The 21,771-nt window shown below is 50.5% G+C and overlaps 1 protein-coding gene across 5 annotated transcripts in view; it reads left to right on the forward strand.

Annotated features, from left to right (window-relative positions):
- Window positions 1-21,771, forward strand: part of pnpla4 (patatin-like phospholipase domain containing 4) — a 115,523-nt gene that overhangs the window by 41,580 nt on the left and 52,172 nt on the right. For 3 of the 5 annotated variants that reach the window (XM_038818225.1, XM_038818223.1, XM_038818227.1), the window contains 2 exons: window positions 18,270-18,422; window positions 21,292-21,626. The exons of 1 other annotated variant lie outside the window; for it this stretch is intronic. In XM_038818225.1, coding sequence (XP_038674153.1) covers window positions 18,270-18,422; window positions 21,292-21,471 — 333 coding nt within the window. In that variant the 3' untranslated portion in view covers window positions 21,472-21,626. Of the gene's footprint in view, window positions 1-18,269; window positions 18,423-20,721; window positions 21,238-21,291; window positions 21,627-21,771 lie in introns of those variants that run through there. One more of the 5 variants, XM_038818224.1, reaches the window with a different exon arrangement.

Genomic DNA, 21,771 nt, shown 5'->3' on the forward strand with positions numbered 1-21,771 from the left:
ATTTCAAACAATTCTATTCTCATCTTACATTTCTACCCTGATACTGAGTCAAGGATGCAGGATGACTCTTTTGTGAAGTGCTTTGGGTTGACCGAATTGCATTGATTTTACAGCGCAGAAATAGGCCACCGGGTCCAAATGGTTTGTTCTGGTGTTTATGCACCACATGAGCTGCCTTCCACCTACTTCACCTCGCCCCATCAACACAGCCTTCTGTTTCTTTCACTTTCACATATTCATCCAACTTCCTCTTAATACGCCTATTTTATTCACCTCAACTACTCATTGCGGTAGCAAGTTAAATGTAAGGCACTTAAAAAATATATATTCTTTCTTGGGGTTTGGGCATCGCTGGCTAGCGAGGGTGAGCTACCATCTTAAGTCCATGTAGTGTAAGTACACCCACAGTGATGTAAGACAGGGAGCTCCAATAGTTTGACCCAGTGACAGTGAAGGAATGGTGATGTAGTTCCAAATCTGGATGATGTGTGGTTTGGAGGGGACGTCCAGGTGGTGGTGTTCCCAGGTATCTGCTGCCCTTGTGTTTCTAGTGTTGACTTCTTTATTTCTATGTGAACCACAAGCTGTTTCTTATATTGAGCAAATGACCACAAAACCAGTCTATTAGTTCAAAGACAGTTTATTAATAAACACAAGACTTATCTCTATATGCGATGATTCACGCGGCTACGCATTAGACTATACCTAATAACTAAGATGACCTTTACTTAACTTCGGGGTGACCGGCTCTGTGCGGGAGATAAGGCCTTTATCTGTGTCCACGTGGGTTGGTTGAAAATCATCAGGTTCGGCTCAGCTGGGCTCGTCCTTTAGGTAGTGATCGCGGGTCCTTGAACTTCGCTAGTTGATATGCTGCAATTGGTCGCACAGAGGCCGGTCCAAAAGAGGCCGATCACTTGGTTTGCAGTTCTTCTTATTCCCCTGGGTTTTCACACCCTTTGGGGAGGTCCTAACTCCAGATCTAATGGATCGATAGGGTTTCGATCACCCTCATTGATCCTGGCCAATTAGGGGGCGGATACCTCGATAGCTGGGCGGGTCCTAGCTGTCATTGTCCCAGGCACGTAGGCCTTTCCAAATAAGGGGAAGTGGCGCCGATTAGTCTGCTACTGTTGCCGTTCCTTGATTCAAGTTCTATTGTCCTGGGGAAAATGGTGATTGACCTTTAATAGGTGCAAGTTTCTGTCAGGTCTGGCATCTTTGCACAATACACAGATGCTGTGTACTTGTCTGTGCCCCAAGTTGACCACAATTCCCATGGTCATTTGCAGGTGGCCATTTTCGATGGCTACACTAGATGATAGAGGTTGTGGGGTTGGGAGGTGCTGTTGAAGGAACCTTGCTGAGTTGTCGCAGTGCATCTTGTAGATGGTACTCACAGCTGTCATTGTGCGTCGGTGGTACAGGGTTGAATGTTAAAGGTAGTTGATGGGGTGCCAATCACGCAGCTGCTTTGTCCTGGATGATGTTGAGCTTCTCTGGCTTTATTGGAGCTCCACTCATCCCGGAAATTCCATCACACTCCTTTAAAAAAAAATTTAGAGTAGCCAATTATTTTTCTTTTCCGATTTAGCGTGGCCAATCTACCTAACCTGCACATCTTTGGGTTGTGGGGATGAAACCCACGCATGTATGGGGAGAATGTGCAAACTCCACACGGACAGTGATCCAGGGCTGAGATTCGAACCCAGGTCCTCATCACCACAGTCCCAGTGCTGACCACTGTGCCACATGCCACCCATTCCTTATCACCACTGACCTGTGCCTTGGCGATGGTGGACAGGAGTCAGGAGGTGAGTTACTCGTTGTAGAATTTCCAGCCTCTGGCCTGCTCTTGTAGCCACAGCATTTATATGGCTCGTCCAAATCAGTTTCTGATCAATGGTAATTCCCCAGGATGGGGATTGCCACTCTGCTACTTTGTGGCTTTGCACAATTCAGGATTGAACTTGCCCTTTAGTTGACATTGGGCGTTTGTCACTGTACTTATTTTACAAAGAATCTAGATTTGATTCAAAGCCCTTTATCTAAAGTGAATGGACCTTTTTTGATCCAGAACAGTATTACGAGGGAACAATGGCATAGTGGTAATGTGACTAGAATTGTAATTCAGAGGTCCAGGCTCATGTTTTGGGTCAAGGGTTCAAATCCCACCACAGCAGCTGATGGAATTTAAATTCAATTAATAATCTAGAATTAAAAAGCTAGTGGTGACCATTAAACCAGTGTTGTAAAAATCCATCTGGTTCGCTAGAATCATACAATCCCTACAGTGCAGAAGGAGGCCATTCGGCCCATCAAATCTGCACCGACCCTTCAAATGAGCACTCTACCCCTGTCCACCCCACCTATCCCTGTAAACCCGTAACCTAACCTACACATCCCAGACACTAAGGGGCAATTTAGGTGGCCAATTTAGGCCTGGCCAATCCACCTAACCTGCACATCCCAGACACTAAGGGCCAATTTAGGCATGGCCAATCCACCTAACCTGCACATCTTTGGACTGTGAGAGGAAACCGGAGCACCCGGAGGAAACCCACGCAGACACCGGGAGATCGTACAAACCCCACACAGACAGTGACCCAAGGCCAGAATTGAACCCCAGGTCCCTGGTGCTGGAAGACAACAGTGCTAACCACTGTGCCACCGTGCCACCTAATGTCCTTTGGGGAAGGAAATTTGTCATCCTTACCTGGTTTGGCCTACATGTGACTCCAGACCCAAAGCAACGTGGTTGACTCTTAACTACACTTTGGATTGGTATAAAAAGCCACTCATTCAAGGGTAATTGGGGTGGGTAACAAATGTTGGACTTGCCAGCGACACCCACATCCCATGGGCAAATAAAAAAAATGTAACAAACCCATCATGACGATCAATGGATTACTCTGCTCTTTGAAACATAAAAATACTTTATCTTCGTGTTGGGAACCATAGAATCATACAGAACAGGAGGAAGCCATTCAACTCCTCATGTCGTCAGAAGGCTGCATGTTCGGATCATGTTGAGGTCACAGAGGTTTGTGGCAGTCGTGGCTCTGCTGATAACTCTCTCGCCTCTGAGTTACAAGGTTCTGGGTTCAAACTCCACTCCAGGACTGGAGCTGACGGTCCACTGCAGTACTGAGGGAGTGCTGCACTGTCGGAGGTATCATCTTTTTAATGACATGTTGCATCAAGACACCTACTGACTTCTACATGGACATTAAAATTCGCATGGCATAGTTTCAAAGAAGAAAATTGGCTCCCTTGCCAATTTTTATCATTCTATCAACCTCACAAAATCAGATTATCTGGTCATTAACACATTGCTATTTCATAGAATAGAATTTACAGGAGGGAATTCCCATTGATGTCGCCCCCATGCCGCTGGGAAACCCGCGGGAGGTGGTACGCTGCAGAGAATCCCACTGGCGGGAACGGCAGGAGAATACCGGCCCTGGGTGCGTTTGAACAGTACTTGCAAGTCATTTTCTTTGAAGTTAGTGCTGCTCCACATCTTTATCCTCATATCCTTTGCAGATTTTTCCATTTCAGGTATTTATGCAGATTCTCTTTTGAAAGTTGCTGTTGAATCTGCTCCTGCCACCCTTTCAGGCAGCTATGGCCTTACTGAATGATGGAGCAGGCTCAAGGGGCAAATGTCCTACTCCTGCTCGTATTTCATATGTTTTTATTCCAGATAATAACAACCCGTGTAAAACATTTCTCCTCATCTCACCTCTGGTTCTTTTGCTCATTGCCTTAAATCTATTGACCCTCCTGCTAGTGGACACCATTTCTCTTTATTTGCACTAGCATTGTCAAAGAATGTACAGTGCAGAAGGAGGCCATTTGGCCCATCGAGTCTGCACCTGCCCTTTGGCAAGAGCACCCTACCCAAACCCACACCTCCACCCTATCCCCGAAACCCAACCTAATCTTTTTGTTTGGACACTAAGGGCAATTTAGCACGGCCAATCCACCTAACCTGCACATCTTGGGTTTAGCACAGTGGGCTAAACAGCTGGCTTGTGATGCAGAACAAGGCCAGCAGCGCGGGTTCAATTCCTGTACCAGCCTCCCCGAACAGGCGCCGGAATGTGGCGACAGTAACCTCACTGAAGCCTACTTGTGACAATAAGCGATTATTATTATGATCTTTGGACTTGTGGGAGGAAACCCGAGCAACCGGAGGAAACTCGACACGGGGAGAACGTGCAGACTCCGCACTGACAGTGACCCAAGCCGGGAATCGAACCTGGGACCCGGGGGTGCTGTGAAGCAACTGTGCTAACCAGTGTGCTACCGTGCCGCCCATAATCCTCAAAGAAAGGAAAGTGTAAGAAGAAGGATCCTGTCACTATTTATTCTTTCAAATCATTTTCTCTTGTTTGTAACCTCTACTGGTCAAGAACTGGACATTACCTACTGCACCCCCATCCCAATCATTGTTGCTCGGTTGGAAGTACTCCTCCAAGTCTGAGTTAACCAACAGGACAACACGTTGACCAGCCACACTACCCTGCAACTCAATTAAGTGCGTTTGTGTGCTTCAAGCAAAATATCATTGCAAAATGTCCACTACCGTATTTAAAAGAAACCGCGTGGCACGAATATAATACCATGCAGATCACAATGTGAATGACTCGTTACGGGGCCGCCACCGTTCAGCTCTGGAACTGTGGTCTGTGCGATCGGAGCCGTGTCAGATCCGTTGTGCTACCACCAGGTGTTTCATGTCTCTGACGGCGATCGAGCAGATGGGGGCACAGCAGGGTTCCCCGGCATCAGCTGGGGTGGTGGAAATGTGCGTGCAACATGCTCAATGTGTCGCAGTGGAGGAGGTTACCTTTGAACTCAAAACGATGCGGCAGATCTGTATCCGGCACTCGTACATTGCTTGTCGGAAAACCAATCCAAGATCCCGGCACAAGAACCAGCTGCATTGAAGTATCCTCTTTGACGTGGTCAAACATTCCAAGCTGCTTCTTGGGAGAGGAATTAGATAAACATTGACAGGTGGCTGGAGAGAGGGTTAGGTGTGGATGCAAAAGCGAGGACAAGGATTTTGCATTGAAATTGTGGAGAGACAAGAAGCTGATGGTGCTTGGCAAGAGGACACTTGGAGCCCAGATCTCAGCTGAAATATCTGAAAAGCAGAGCCAGGGAGGCAATTAAGGAGCGTGCTTGTGAATTCTCTCTTGGAGAGCAATAAAAGAATGAGGAGGTGAGGTAGAGGCATGAGCAGACAGTGTTGGGGAGTTGGAATACTAGTTACTGGTCTTGATTACTGATCTGAGCTCTTGATATGGTAAGCCTCTCAAATCATTGGTGCAGCTTACGCAAAATAAAAAGTAAAGGGAGAAAGAGGAGATTGACTGAATGAAGAGATAGATTAAAACATAAAATCAGTAACTGGTCCCGAGTCATGAAACTTTCGCATTATCCTAGGTTTTGGATTAGTAATTATCAACTTCAGATATGAAGCAAAAAGTAACTAGTGTTCACTTGACACCCAAAGCTTATCCATACTAGAACATAGAACAGTACAGCACAGAACAGGCCCTTCGGCCCTCGATGTTGTGCCGAGCAATGATCACCCTACTCAAACCCACGTATCCACCCTATACCCGTAATCCAACAATCCCCCCTCTCCCCCCCCCTCTCCCCCCCTACTCCCCCCCTCCCCCCCCCCCCCTCCCCCTCCCCCCCTCTCCCCATGCTACCATGAACCATGCTACCGTGCTGCCCTTACTGATGGCAAGATTCTTTATTGGAAAGTAAACCATTGTTCTGGAATGAGTGTGTGGTAGAATATTATTAAACTAGATTAAAAAGTATAAGGTAGTACGATAGAAGCCTAGTAAATGAATGAATGAAATGAAAATGAAATGAATGAATGAATGACAGCATGCTTACTAGCAAAAATATACTTCAGGAAGCTTTGTGAGTTGCTGCCTTCAGCTATTTTTCTGGTAGAATTTAATCCGAAATTAAGGTATTAACTGTGTCAAATTCACATTTTTGTTTTTTTCTCTTCCAATTTTATCTCTCCTGAAAAGTACTCATTATTTGTGTTGTGTGCATCAGCCACATGATTCAATTGTTCAAAAACCTTGGAAGGATTGTAAACTGTGAAGAGGAGTGTGTAGAACTTCAAAAGAAAAATAGATAAGTTGGTGGAGTGGGCAGAGAGGTGACAGATGAAGTTCAATGGATTGAAGTGTGAGGTGATGCATTTCAATAGGAAGAGCACAGACAGGCAATATAAAATAAGGTGTATAATTCTTAAGATGACGCAGGAGCAGAGGGACCTGGGTGATTGTGTGCATAAATTATTGAACCAGGTTAAAGTCCAACAGGTTTGTTTCGAATGACTAGCTTTCGGAGCACTGCTCCTTCCTCGGGTGAAGATTCACCTGAGGAAGGAGCTGTGCTCCGAAAGCTAGTGATTCGAAAAAAACTTGTTGGACTTTAAGCTGGTGTTGTAAGACTTCTTACTATGCTCACCCCAGTCCAACGCCGGCATCTCCACATCATAGATTATTGAAGGTAGCAGTACAAATGGGAGAGCAGTTAATAAAGTGTACAGTATCCTTGGCTTTATAAATAGGGGCATAGAGTCCAAGAACAAGGAGGTTATGCTGAACTTATACTCTTTAGGAAGAATGTGAAGGTATTAGAGAGGGTGCAGAAAACATTCATGGGAACGTTTCCAGGAATAAGGATGGCACATTGGTTAGCACTTCTGCCTCACAGCGCCAGGGACTCGGGTTCAATTCTAGCCTTCGGTGACTGTGTGGAGTCTTCACATTCTCCCTGTGTCTGCATGGGTTTTCTCCGGGTGCTCCAGCTTCCTCCCACATTCCAAAGTTGTGCGGAGTAGGTGGATTGGCCATGCTAAATTGCCCCTTAGTGTCCAAAGATGTGTAGGTTAACTGGGGTTATGGGGATAGGGTGGGGGAATGGGCCTAGGTGGGGTGCTTTCTCAGAAGGTCGGTGCACACTTGATGGGCTGAATGGCCTCCTGCACTCCAGGGGGCTTCCATGGTAATAGGCAACTTCAGTTATGCAGATAGACTGGAGAAGGGGTAAGACATGACAGCAGAGCTCCAAGCTATGGTTTGTTCTTCTTGCTCCATGTGGGAGACCAGGAACGCTTCCAATTTCCAGACCAGCATGTGTGCAGGAAATGTCTCCGGCTGCAGCTTCTGGAAGCCCAGGTTTCAGAGCTGCAGCAGCGTCTGGGATACTGTGGAGCATCCGCGAGGTGGACAGTATCTTGGATAGCACGTAGAGAGAGAAAGTCACAACGTAGGCTTAGACTTCACAGGCAAGTGAGATCCCACAGAGAAGAGGACTAGGCAGGCAGTGCAGGAATGTGGTGTGACTATTCCCCTGCAAAACAGATACACCGTTTTGCATACTATTGAGGGGAATGGCCTCTCAGGTGATTACGACAGCAGCCAAATTTGTAGGACCACGGTTGGCTCTGCTGTACAGGGGTGGAGTAAAAGGCATATAATTGTAATAGTCATCGGGGATTCAATTGTGAGGGGAATAGGTAGACATTTCTGTGGCCGCAAAAGAGGCTCCAGGATGGTATGTTGCCTCCCTGGTGCCAGGGTCAAGGATGTCTCAGAGCGGTTGAAGGACATTCTGAAGAGGGAGGGTGGTACACATTGGTACAAATGACATAGGTTAAAAAAAGGGACGAGGTCCTAAAAGCAGAATATAAGGAGCTAGGAGGCAAATTGAAAAGTAGAAACTTAAAGGTAGTTATCGCAAGATTACTACCAGTGCCACGTGCTAGTCAGAGTAAAGACAGTAGGATATATAGGATGAATATGTGGCTGCAAAGATGGTGTGAGAGGGAGGGTTTCAGATTCCTGGGGCATTGGGACTGGTTTTGCGGGAGGTGGGACCAGTACAAACTGGATGGGTTAGACCTGTGCAGGACCGGGCCTGGTGTCCTTGTTGGGGGGGGGGGGGGGGGGAAGAGAATACTTGCTGCAGCATTTGGGGAGGGTTTAAACTAACATGGCAGTGGGATGGGAACCCGTGTAAAGATTCAGAGCAGGGGGATAAAGAACACGCGCAAAAGACAGGAAGGAGAACAAGAAAAGTGATAGGCAGAGAAACCAAGTGCCAGAATCAGATAAGGGCACTAAAAAATAGTAGGGACGGGACAAGGAATGCTTCAAGGATGATCCTTAAGGTTTTGTACCTGAACGTTCGAAGCATTCAAACTAAAGTGGATGAATTAATTGAGCAGATGATGTAAAGTGATATAGTTGGGATTACGGAGACATGGCTCCAAGGTGACCAAGGATTAAGAGCTATTCAGTTTTTAGGAAGGATAGACAGAAAAGGAAAAGATGGTCCAGATGCGTTGCTCATTAAAGAAGATATTGATACAATATTGAGGAAAGATATTAGCACAGACGATATGGAATCTGTATGGGTCAAGTTAAGAGACACCAAGGGGCACAAAACATTTGTGGGGTGGTATACAGACTACCAAACTGTAAATTAATGTTGGGAATAACATTAGACAGGCAATCAGAGACGCATGTGACAAAGGAACATCTGTGATTATGGGTGACATTAATCTGCATATAGATTGGGTGAGTCAAATTAGTCACATCACAATGGAGGAGGAATTTTGGGAGTGTATGTGGGATGGTTTTCTGGACCAATACATTGAGGAACCAACAAGGGAACAGGCGATCTTGGACTGGGTATTGTGAAATGAGAAAGGATTAGTTGGCAATTTAGTTGTGAGAGAACCCTTGGGGAAGAGTGACCATAATATGATTGAATTCTTTATCAAGGTGGATAGTGAGGTAGTTGATTTTATGACTAGGGCCCTGAACCTCAATAAAGATAACTATGATGGTATGAGGCTTGAGTTGACTATGATGGACTGGGAAACATTACTGAAAGGCAGGACAGTGCACGGGCAATGGCAGCATTCAAGGAATGAATAGGTGAACTCCAAAAGTTGTTTATTCCTATTTGGCACAAGAGTAGAAAGGGAACTGCGACCAAACCATGGCTTACAAGGGAAATTAAGGATAATATTAGATTCAAAGAAGAAGCATACGAATTAGCAAGAAAAAGCAATAGACCTGAGGATTGGGAACGGTTTTAAATGTAGTAAAGGCAGACCAAGGGATTGATTAAGAAGGAGAAAATACAATATGAAAGTAAACTAATGGGAAACATAAAAACTGACTGTAAAAGTTTCTATAGGTATGCAAAGAGAAAAAGATTCACAAAAATGAATGTGGACCCCTGACAGTCAGAAACGGGGGAACTCATAATAGGGAACAAAGAAATGGCCGAGGAACTAAATTCATAATTTGCTTCTGTCTACACAAAGGAAGACATGAATAACGTACCGGAAATTCTGAGAAACACAATTTTTAGTGAGGAGCTGAAGGAAATCAGTATTAGTAGAGAAATTAGTAGAGAAATGAGCGATTTTCATTTTTTCAAATGAAAATGAAAAATGAAAATGAAAATTGCTTATTGTCACGTGTAGGCTTCAATGAAGTTACTGTGAAAAGCCCCTAATCGCCACATTCCGGCTCCTGTCCGGGGAGGCTGGTATGGAAATCGAACTGTGCTGCTGGCCTGCCTTGGTCTGCTTTAAAAGCCAGCGATTTAGCCCAGTGAGCTAAACCAGCCCCTTGAAATAGTTTTGGAGAAATTAATGGGATTGAAGGTGGATAAATTTCCAGGGCCTGATAATCTTCATCCCGGAGTACTTAAGGAAGTGGCCCTAGAAATAGTAGATCCATTGTTGGTCATTTTCCAAAATTCTTTAGACTCTGGAACGGTCCCTACAGATTGGAGGGTAGCTAATATAAGCCGGCTATTCAAAAAGGGAGGTAGAGAGAAAATGGAACTGTAGACCAGTGAGCCTAACGTTGGTATCAGGGAAGAGTCCATTATCAAGGATTTCGAAGCACAACATTTAGAAAGCAGTGATGTAATCATTAAAGTGCCTGGGATTAAGGGTAGTGTTTTGAGATAGATAGAAAGCTGGTTAGCAGACAGGAAGCAAAGAGTTGGAATACATGGGTCTTTTTCAGTTTGGCAGGTGGGGTACCGTAGGGATCTGTGCTGGGACCCCAACTGTTCACATTATATATTAATGATTTGGATGAAGGAACTAAATGTATTATCTCCACATTTGCAGATGATACAAACCTTGGTGTCCTCGTACAGCAGTTGCTGAAAGTAAGCGCGCATGCACAGCAGACAGTAAAGAAGGCAAGTGGTATGTTGGCCTTCATAGCGAAAGTATTTGAGTATAGGAATAGGGATGTTTTACTGCAATTGTATAGGGCATTGGTGAGGCCATACCTGGAGTATTGGGCGCAGTTTTGGTGTCCTTACCTGAGGAAGGATGTTCTTTCTATGGAGGGAGTGCAGTGGAGGTTTACCAGGCTGATTCCTGGGATGGCGGGACTGTCATATGAGGAGAGACTAAGTCGTTTTGGATTATATTCTAAGAATAATCTTTATTATTGTCATAAGTAAGCTTACATTAACACTGCAATGAAGTTATTTTGAAAGCCCCCAAGTCGCCACATTCTGGCACCTGTTCGGGTACACAGAGGGAGAATTCAGAATGTCCAATTCACCTAACAGCACGTCTTTCAGGACTTGTGGGAGGAAACCGGAGCACCCGGAGGAAACCCACGCAGACAGGGGAGAACGTGCAGACTCCGCACAGAAAGCGACCCAAGCGGAACTCGAACCCGGGACCCTGGCGCTGTGAAGCAACAGTGCTAACCACTGTGCTACCGTGCCACCCCATTGGAGTTTGAGGGGATCTCACAGAAACTTACAAAATTCTAACAGGATTAGGCAAAGTAGATTCAGAAAGAATGTTCCCTTGATAAAGAGCTCATAGTTTGAGGATAAGGGGTGAAACCTTTCGGACTGAGATGAGGAGAAATTTCTTCACCCAGAGAGTGGTGAATCTGTGGAATTCACTACAATAAAAAGTAGTTGAGGCGAGAACGTTGTGTAATTTCAAGAAGGAATTAGATATAGCTCTTGGGGATCAAGGGATATCATATGGGGGGGGGGGGGGGGGGGGGGAAGGGGAAATCAGGGTATTGAATTAAATAATTAGCCATGATCATAAGGAATGGCGGAGCAGGCTCGATGGGCTGAATTGTCTCCTCTTGCTTGTATTTTCTATATGTTTCTATGAATGATGGAGCTCTGTATTGTACTGGTATGTATGGTGGAGCCAGATATTCTATTGGTACAATGGTGGAGCATTATATTTGTACCCTGAAGGAGCACAGTATTGTACTGACATGCTGATGGAATTCTGTATTGTACTGGTATGTGTGATGGAGCTCTACATTTGACAGGAATGTGTGATGGAGCTCTGTATTTTATTGTTATGTGTGATAGAGCCTTCTGTTCTGCTGGTACAATGATAGAAGCCAGTATTCTGTTGGTATCTGAGAGGGTGTCAGTCTGGGAAGGGGCAGACGAATTGAGCCGCATTAAGTGTGGGTGTCGTATTGTGCCGGGCTGGGGGGTGTTGTGTCGTGTCATGTCGGGCCAAGGAAGTGTTCGGTCTGGGAGGGGGATCGGTCCGTCTGTGTGTGTGTGTGTGGGTGTGGGGGGGGGGGGGGGAGGTGTGTGTGTGTGTGTGGGGGGGAGGGGGGGGATGTGTGTGTGTGTGTGGGGGGGGGAGGGAGGGAAGTTAGTCAAGAGGCGGGGGTCTGGGCTAGGTCGCACCGGGAGGGAGTGTTAGGTCAGACTGGACGGGAGGGGGAGGGAGGGAGTGTTAGGTCAGGCCGGACGGGGAGGGGGGTGGGGGGGGGAGTGTTAGGTCAGACTGGACGGGAAGGGGGGCGGGGAGTGTTAGGTCAGGCCGGACGGGAGGGCGGTGGCGGGGAGTGTTAGGTCAGGCCGGATTGGGGGAGGGGTAGTGTTAGGTCAGGCCGGACGGGGGGTTGGGGGTGGGGGGGAGTGTTAGGTCAGACCGGATGGGGCGGGGGGGCGGGGTGGGGGGTAGTGTTAGGTCAGGCCGGACTTGGGGGGGGGGGGGGGGTGTTAGGTCAGGCTGGACGGGTGGGGGAGTGTTAGGTCAGGCCGGCTGGGGGGGGGGGGGGGGGGGGGGGGGGGGGTGTTAGGTCAGGCTGGACGGGTGGGGGAGTGTTAGGTCAGGCCGGCTGGGGGGGTTGTTAGGTCAGGCCGGACGGTGGGGGGATGGGGGGGGGGTGTAACTGTTAGGTCAGGCCAGATGGGAGGGCGGTGGGGGGGGGGGGGGGGGGGAGTGTTAGGTCAGGCCGGATGATGGGGGCCTTGGTAACGGCGCCGTGGCCGCTCCCTCCCACGAGGTATACCACGAGTCCGGTGGTGGCGCCTACCCTCAAGATTTGGGGGCAGTGCAGGCGACATAGGGGAGAAGTGGGGGGCTCGATGGAGGCTCCGTTAAGGGGGAACCATAGGTTCATCCCGGGGAACATTGATGGGGGATTTCAGGATTGGCACAGAGCGGGCATCAGACAGCTGAGGGACCTGTTTATTGATGGGAGGTTTGCGAGCCTGGGGGAGTTGGAGGAGAAATTTGGGCTCCCCCCGGGAAACATGTTCAGGTATCTGCAGGTAAAGGCATTTGCTAGACGGCAGGTGGAGGGATTCCCTTCGCTTCCCGCGAGGGGGGTGAGTGACAGGGTGCTTTTGGGGGTCTGGGTCGGAGAGGGGAAGATATCTGATATCTACAAGGTTATGCAGGAGGTGGAGGAGGCATCAGTAGAGGAGCTGAAAGCTAAGTGGGAGGGGGAACTGGGGGAACAGATCGAAGACGGGGCATTGGCTGATGCCCTGGAGAGGGTTAATTCTTCCTCCTCGTGTGCGCGGCTTAGCCTCATCCAATTCAAGGTGCTGCACCGGGCCCACATGACTGGGACGAGGATGAGTAGGTTCTTTGGGGGTGAAGACAGGTGTGTCAGGTGCTCGGGGAGTCCAGCGAAGCATGCCCATATGTTCTGGGCATGCCCGGCACTGGAGGAGTTCTGGAAGGGGGTGGCGAGGACGTGTCGAGAGTGGTGGGATCCAGGGTCAAGCCAGGATGGGGACTCGCGATTTTTGGGGTTGGGGTGGAGCCGGGAGTGCAGGAGGCGAAAGAGGCCGGTGTGCTGGCCTTTGCGTCCCTAGTAGCCCGGCGAAGGATCTTGCTACAATGGAAGGATGTGAGGCCCCCAAGCGTGGAGACCTGGATCAATGACATGGCGGGTTTTATTAAGCTAGAGAAGGTCAAATTCGCCCTTAGAGGATCGGTACAAGGGTTCTTTAGGCGGTGGCAACCTTTCCTCGATTTTCTGGCTCAACGATAGGGTACTGGGTCAGCAGCAGCAGCAACCCGGAGGGGGGGGGAGGGGGGGAAGGGGGAGGGAAAAGGGAGGGGGAGGGAAAAGAGAGGGGGAGGGAAAAGGGGGGGGGGGGAACGATGACTATGTTTGTTTATTTAATTTAAATTTATTTTTAAGTTCTCTTGTTGTTCATTGGGGTTGGGGGGCTGGGGGGGATGTGATACATGCGTTGATACGGTCTGGGGGGTGTTACAGTTATGGATTATTTTGTTGCATTTCATTGTTTGTCGTTATACTTTATATTTTCTGAAAAAAATTCCAATAAAAATTATTTTTAAAAAAAAGGTCAGGCCGGATTTGGGGGGGGGAGTGTTAAGTCAGGCTGGACTGGTGTGGTGGGGGGGGAAGTGTTGGGTCAGGCCGGACGGGGGGTGGGGGGAGTGTTAGGTCAGACGGGATGGGAGGGGGGGCGGGGAGTGTTAGGTCAGGCCAGATGGGGGGAGAAGTGGGGTGGGGGGCGGGAGTGTTGAGTGCTAGGTCAGGCCGGACGGGAGGGGGGGGGGCGGGGAGTGTTAGGCCAGGCCTGATGGGGGGGTGGGTAGTGTGAGGTCAGGCCGGAAGGGGGGAGGAGAGGGGGAGAGTGTTGTGTTAGGTCAGGCTGGACGGGAGGGGGGTGGGGGGCGGTGTTAGGTCAGGCCGGATGGGGGGGGGGGTGTTAGGTCAGGCCGGTTGGGAGGGGGTCGGGGAGTGTTAGGTCAGGCTGGACGGGAGGGGGGTGGGGGAGTGTTAGGTCAGGCTGGACGGGAGGGGGTGGGGGAGTGTTAGGTCAGGCCGGATTGGGTGGGGGGGAGTGTTAGGTCAGGCCGGATTGGGGGGGGGTGAGGGGTGGGGGGGGGGAGTGTTAGGTCAGGCCGGACGGGAGGGGGTGGGGGAGTGTTAGGTCAGGCCGGACGGTGGGGGTGGGGTGGGGTGGGGGGTATGTGTTAGGTCAGGCTGGACGGGGAGGGCGGTGGGGGGGGGGGGTGTTAGGTCAGGCCGGACGGTGGGGGTGGGGTGGGGGGTATGTGTTAGGTCAGGCTGGACGGGGAGGGGGGTGGGGGGGGGGTGTTAGGTCAGGCCGGACGGGAGTGAGGGGGGGGGGGGGGTGTTAGGTCAGACCGGACGGGGAGGGGGGGGGGGGGGAGTATTAGGTCAGACCGGACGGGAGGGGGGGGGAGCAGGGAGTGTTAGGTCAGGCCGGTCGGTGGGGGTGGGGGGGGGGTAAGTGTTAGGTCAGGCCGGACGGGGAGGGGGGGGGGGGGGGGAGTGTTAGGTCAGGCCGGATGTGAGGGGGGGGGGTGTTAGGTCAGGCCAGACGGGAGGGGGTGGGGCAGTGTTAGGTCAGGCCTTATGGGGGTGGAGGGGGGGGGGGAATTGTTAGGTCAGGCCGGACGGTGGGGGGGGGGGGCGGGGAGTGTTCGGTCAGGCCGGACGGGAGGAGGGGGGTGTTAGGTCAGGCCGGACGGGAGGTGGGGGGGGGGGGAGTGTTAGGTCAGGCCGGCTGGGGGGAGTGTTAGGTCAGGCCGGACGGGACGGGGAGCGGGGAGTGTTAGGTCAGGCCGGACGGGACGGGGAGCAGGGAGTGTTAGGTCAGGCCGGATGGGGGGGTGGGTAGTGTTAGGTCAGGCCAGAAGGGGGGGGGCCGGGAGTGTTGTGTTAGGTCAGGCCGGACGGGAGGTGGGGGGGGGGGGGTAGTGTTAGGTCAGACCGGACGGGGGGGGGGGGGGTGTTAGGTCAGGCTGGACGGGTGGGGGGTAGTGTTAGGTCAGGCCGGACTGGGGGGAGGGGGGGGTGTTAGGTCAGGCTGGACGGGAGGGGGTGGGGGAGTGTTAGGTTAGGCCGGCTGGGGGGGGGGGGGGGGGGGTGTTAGGTCAGGCCGGACGGTGGGTGGGTGGGGGGGGGGGTGTTAGGTTAGGCTGAACGGGAGGAGGTGGGGGAGTGTTAGGTCAGGCCGGACGGGACGGGGAGCGGGGAGTGTTAGGTCAGGCCGGACGGGAGGGGGAGCGGGGAGTGTTAGGTCAGGCCGGATGGGGGGGGGTGGGTAGTGTTAGGTCAGGCCAGAAGGGGGGGGGGGCGGGAGTGTTGTGTTAGGTCAGGCCTGACGGGAGGGGGGGGGGGGGGGGAGTGTTAGGTCAGGCTGGACGGGTGGGGGGGGGAGTGTTAGGTCAGGCCGGACGGGAGGGGGTGGGGGAGTGTTAGGTCAGGCCGGGTTGGGGGGGGGGGGCGGGCAGTGTTAAGTCAGGCCGGACGGGAGGGGGGATGTTAGGTCAGGCCGGACGGGAGGTTGGGGGGGTAGTGTTAGGTCAGACTGGACGGGAGGGGAGGGGGAGGGAGTGTTAGGTCAGGCCGGACGGGGAGGGGGGGTGGCGGCGAGTGTTAGGTCAGGCCGGAAGGGAGTGAGGGGGGGGGGGGGTGTTAGGTCAGGCCTGACGGGAGGGGGGGGGGGGGGAGTGTTAGGTCAGGCCGGACGGGAGGGGGGGGGGGGGAGTGTTAGGTCAGGCCTGACGGGAGGGGGGGGGGGGGAGTGTTAGGTCAGGCTGGACGGGTGGGGGGGGGAGTGTTAGGTCAGGCCGGACGGGAGGGGGTGGGGGAGTGTTAGGTCAGGCCGGGTTGGGGGGGGAGGGCGGGCAGTGTTAAGTCAGGCCGGACGGGAGGGGGGATGTTAGGTCAGGCCGGACGGGAGGTTGGGGGGGTAGTGTTAGGTCAGACTGGACGGGAGGGGAGGGGGAGGGAGTGTTAGGTCAGGCCGGACGGGGAGGGGGGTGGCGGCGAGTGTTAGGTCAGGCCGGAAGGGAGTGAGGGGGGGGGGGGGGTGTTAGGTCAGACCGGACGGGAGGGGGAGCGGGGAGTGTTAGGTCAGGCCGGATGGGGGGGTTGGGGGTTGGTAGTGTTAGGTCAGGCCGGGTTGGGGGGGTGGGATTGTTAGGTCAGGCCGGACGGTGAGGGGTGGGGGTGGTAAGTGTTAGGTCAGGCCAGACGGGGAGGGGGTGGGAGTGTTAGGTCAGGCCGGACGGTGGGGGTGTGGGAGTGGTAAGTGTTAGGCCAGGCTGGACGGGGTGGGGGTGGGAGTGTTAGGTCAGGCCGGGTGGGGGGGGGGGGGGGGGGGAGTGTTAGGTCAGGCCAGACGGGGAGGGGGTGGGGGGGGAGTGTTAGGTCAGGCCAGACAGGGGGTTGGGGCGGGGTGAGGGAGTGTTAGGTCAGGCCGGACTGGGGGAGGGGGGTGGGGGAGTGTTAGGTCAGGCTGGATAGGTGGGGGGGCGGGGGGGGTGGTAAGTGTTAGGTCAGGCCGGACGGGGGGTTGGGGGGGGTTGTGTTAGGTCAGGCCGGGTTTGGGAGGGGGGGGGGGGGGTGGGTGGGAGTGTTAGGTCAGGCCGGACGGTGAGGGGTGGGGTGGTAAGTGTTAGGTCAGGCCAGACGGGGTGGGGGGGGGGGGGGAGTGTTTGGTCAGGCCGGACAGGGGGGGGGGGGGGGGGAGGGAGTGTTATGTCAGGCCGGACTGGGGGAGGGGGGTGGGGGAGTGTTAGGTCAGGGTGGGGGGGGGAGTGTTAGGTCAGGCCGGACTGGGGGAGGGGTGGGGGTAGGTAGTGTTAGGTCAGGCTGGACGGGAGGTGGGGAGAGGGGGTGGGGGTAGTGTTAGGTCAGGCCCGACAGGAGGTGGGGAGGGTGGGGTAGCGTTAGGTCAGGCCGGACGGGGGAGGGGGGTTCCGGTCAGGTTGGTCGGACCAGGTGTTGGGGCTGGTGTGGCGAGTCCCCTTCGGGATTGCGTTTGTGCTGGGCGTCCCATGCGAGGTTGAGTTTGAGTGTTTTAATAGTTACTCTGGAGTTAGAAATTTTATTTCCCGTCTAATTCTTTCAAAGTATCAGGGTAAAACTGACAGAACCACCCAAAGGTAGCGATTTAAATCGCTTCTGATGGATGGTTCCCAACCCACCACCATTGTCCAGAGGAAGTTAGCTCTTCTGGGCAATTGCCGGGAAAACCCTTACGTGGGAATGTCTGAGAGGGATTTGCAGCACCACACAGGGTTACTCCCTCAATGCGACACTGCAGAACCTGGAAGTTATGGGCCTATTATTGTCTCACAGGTTAAATGACAATGGTTCTCGTGCATTGTTCTCGCAAATTTTCTCCCCCCCTCTCTGCCAGACTTGTCTTTTCCACGACTAGGTGTCAGCCATAGCTCAGTGGGGGCATTCTTGTTTCACAGTCAGAAGATTCAGTGTTGAGATCCCTGTCCAGAGACCTGAGCAAAAAGATCTCGTCTGGCGCTCCAGTATGGTACAAAGACAGTGCAGCACTGTTGGAGATGCTCTTTCAGACTAGAAGTTAAACTGAGACCTCATATTCCCTTATCGGAGGACATAAACGGTCACAAGTCACTATTTCAAAGAAACGCAGGGGTGCCCTGGCAAGCATTTATCCCTTGAGCAACGAGACTAAAACAGCTTATCAGGTTATCATCTCACTGGCATCTGTGGGATCTTGCTGTGTGCAGGTTGGTTGCTGCGTTACAGAGTCTGCATTGCCACATCCAGTAAAATATCGCTGCCACTGATGTAATTCGAAAGTACTTCAGTGGTTGTAAAACACTTGGGGATGTCCTGAGGTCGTGAAAGCCAAATCCATCTTTTGATGCTGCAGTACAATTCACCTAATGTCGCCCGCACTTTAAACACTGCTGGCTCTGGTGTCATAAATAAAGTGGGGAAAATTTCAGAGTGGTGACTGGAGCAGGATAAGTGATTTTTGAAAGAAAACGTCAGCCGCAGTAATAGTTTTATCGACACACAGGAATTATTAATTTTGCCTTGCTCCCTCTGACCCTTGTAAGCAGGGGACTCATTCTAAAACCTTTGTTTTTTGTTCAGACTTGGATTGATGGTGGGTTAACAAACAGGCTTCCAATCTTGTCCACTGGACAGACCACAACTGTTTCACCTTTCAGTGGGAAACTGGATATCTGCCCTCAAGACAAATCTCAAATCACTTTGTCTATCAAGATTGCAAAGCAGGACTTTATCGTGAGTTCTTTTTGAAGTGTGTTCACTGGTCAAATACTTAAAAATATAATTTCCTTATTTGAACAATGCTAATTTAAATATTTTCCATTGTGTAAATACCTGTGTATTTATAGTGCAGTTTTGCAAAAGTCATTTACACCACAATGTCTCCGTACCAACAATGCAATCGTTGACCTGGCTGTGACCTGAATCTAGAAATGGGCCCTGATTTGACACCATATCAAAGCAAAGAGACTGTGTGGAGAACAAAGGTTCACTTAGCTTTACAGCAGACACAGAGCTGACCTTAACATTCTAATTCATTCTCATTTGCCATGGTGATTCAGGGATATAAATTGGTCAGAAAGCAGGCACAGCAAGGCCAATTTCAGAACCAACATTTGGTTCCCAAACAATGCCTGACAGATGTCCAGCCCAATATTGGACTGGCCCCTTTTTTTTTCAGGCACCCTTGGTGGTTACCTAAAACCTTGTGTTCAGGGCTTATTTACACGTGCAGCAGCGGGAAACACCTGTTCCGGGCCATCCTTATCAAATGGTTGTCAGCCATTTTGGACTGAGATGAGGAGAGATTTCTTTACTCAGGATTATGAGTCTTTGGAACTCTCCACCCCTGAGAGCTGTGGACACTCAGTGATGTTCGTATCTGAGATCGATAGATCCCTGGACATTAAGCGATATGGGGATCTGACGCAGATCAGATCGAATGGTGGAACAGGTCCGAGGGGCCATACGGCAGACACCTGATCCAATGTTGTCGAAACTCTTGGCGTTCTTGACTTCATGTGGTAGTCCTGCTAAACCTCTGGTTCGGTCATACCATTGGTGATCATTTATTAATTTTCTCTGCCTCCCCCCACCCCAACTCATTTATTTCCAATATAAAGGGTACAATTCTAAAAGGGGAGTCGGAGGGACCTGGGTTTATATGTGCATAAGTCATTGAAGGTAACAGGTTGACTGCACAATTAGTAAAGCATACGGCATCCTGGGCTTTATCAATGCAGGCATAGGGTACAAAAGCAAGGAAGTTATGTTAAAACTTTTAAAAACACTGAATTGGCTTCAACTGGAGCATTGCATCTAGTTCCGGGAAGTATGGCAAAGCATTAGAGAGGATGCACAAACGATTCATGAGAATAGTTCCAGGAATGAAGACCTTAAGGTACGTGGAAGGCTTGGCGAAGTTGGACCTGACCTCCTGGGAGAAGAAAAGGTTGAGGGGAGATTTGATAGAGGTGTTCAACATCATGAGGGGTCTGGACAGTGTGGATCGGGAGGACCACTGGTGGAAAGACACAAGAACTGGAAGGCACAGATTTGAGTGGTTAGAACAGGGGTGGGCAAACTACGGCCCGCGGGCCGCATGCGGCCCGCCAAAGGTCTTTATGCGGCCCACCAAGTCATTAAAAATAAATTAAAAAAATTTTTTTTTTTTTTTTTTTAATTTAAATTTTTTTTTAAGGTTAATGGGGGGGCTGTTGGGTTACTTACTGGTATAGGGTGGATACGTTGACTTGAGTAGGGTGATCATTGCTCGGCACAACGTCGAGGGCCGAAGGGCCTGTTCTGTGCTGTACTGTTCTATGTTCTATATGAGGCGCCCAGAATCATAACCGGGTGAAGTAATTATTTTACTTAATATACTATGCGGCCCTTTAAAATTGTGAATTTCTGAATGTGGCCCTTGCACGGAAAAGTTTGCCCACCCCTGGGTTAGAATCTGGAGTGCATTGCCTGAGACAGGTTCAATCAAGGCATTCAGGAGGGAATTAGATTATTATATGAATAGGAGGAATGTGCCGGGGGGTATGGGTAAAAGGCACCTGAGTGCATTATTCCTCCCGAGGCCAGCACAGACCTGACTGGCCCAAAAGCCACCTTCTGTGCTGTAGCTATTCTGTTGTTCTATTTCCCTTTGATGTGAATTATTCTGCCTTTATTGAGTGCAGACGTTCCATTCCTTGCCTGCAATCCTTGGAAATGAAATGCAAATCGCTTATTGTCACAAGTAGGCTTCAAATGAAGTTACTGTGAAAAGCCACTAGTATTTCCGGTGCCTGTTTGGGGAGGCTGGTACGGGAATTGAACCGCGCTGTTGGCCTGCCTTGGTCTGCTTTCAAAGCCAGCGATTTAGCCCTGTGCTAAATCAGCCCCATTATGGTATAAGATCAGCTGCCCATCAGGGTTAATAAACAGGGAAACAATTCTAAGCACTGCATTTTAACATCACGCAATTTTGCAATAATCTCTCCCTTTTTTCTTTCCTTCTCATCGCCCTCGCCAATTTGAATTACAGCTGTCCATTGCAAATTTCGTGAGGCTCAATCAGGCGCTGTTCCCACCCAGCCAAGTGACGATGGAGTCTCTTTATCACAAGGGTTTCAGTGATGCCACACGCTTTCTACGGAATAAAAGCTATTTCGAATAACTGCCTTCATTTTACGAGCCTGTCTGAACACTGCTGCACATCGATAAAATAAGAATATTAAGACTGAATCAGTCAAACTTTTGTTTTTATTAGATGGGATGATGAGGTTTCTTTTGGTGTTTTTGAGACTCTGTATCTTTTTGAACAAATTAAGTGGCCTTGTTTAAAGCAATCTTATTATCTGCTTATACATCTGCCCCAGTGAAAATACTCATTGTAATTATTTAAACGTATTTTTTCTAAATTGCTTCTGACCTTGTGCACCTACTTTAAAATGAGCAAGGAAAGCAGTGAGATCCGTGATAGTAACAGAAGAGACTGACTGAGCTCCAACCATGAATGAAAATGTAGAGATTAAATCAGCCAGTGCTGTTAGTGACAAGACTTAAAACTGATCTGCCAGTGCTCTGTATTAGAACCATGTACTTTTATCTCTAGGATCTGGGGTGTGCTCCAGCCCACACACACACACATGAAAGACTTCAATTTGCCGACAAGGATTCTACGTGTGGTCGAGATTGGACAGTGTTAGTCCAGTTGGGAATTGGATATTGCCATGCTTTTCTGAGTAAGGATCATAAGTACTGTCGCGGTCACGTAGAGGAAACTACGTCTTGAGGTGGATTTGCATTTTGCTGACTGCATGAAGTTGGCAGATAATAATCTTTATTATCACAAGTAGGCTTACATTAACACTGCAGTGAAGTTACTGTGAAAAGCCCCGAGTCGTCACATTCCGGCGGCTGTTCAGGTACACAGAGGGAGAATTCAGAATGTCCAATTCACCTAACAAGCACGTCTTTCGGGACCTGTGGGAGGAAATCGGAGCACCCGGAGGAAACCCACGCAGACGCTGGGAGAATGTGCAGACTCCGCACAGACAGTGGCCGAAGCCAGGAATCGAACCTGGGACCCTGG

Source organism: Scyliorhinus canicula, chromosome 14 (genome assembly GCF_902713615.1).
Source record: "Scyliorhinus canicula chromosome 14, sScyCan1.1, whole genome shotgun sequence".
Lineage (NCBI taxonomy): Eukaryota > Metazoa > Chordata > Chondrichthyes > Carcharhiniformes > Scyliorhinidae > Scyliorhinus > Scyliorhinus canicula.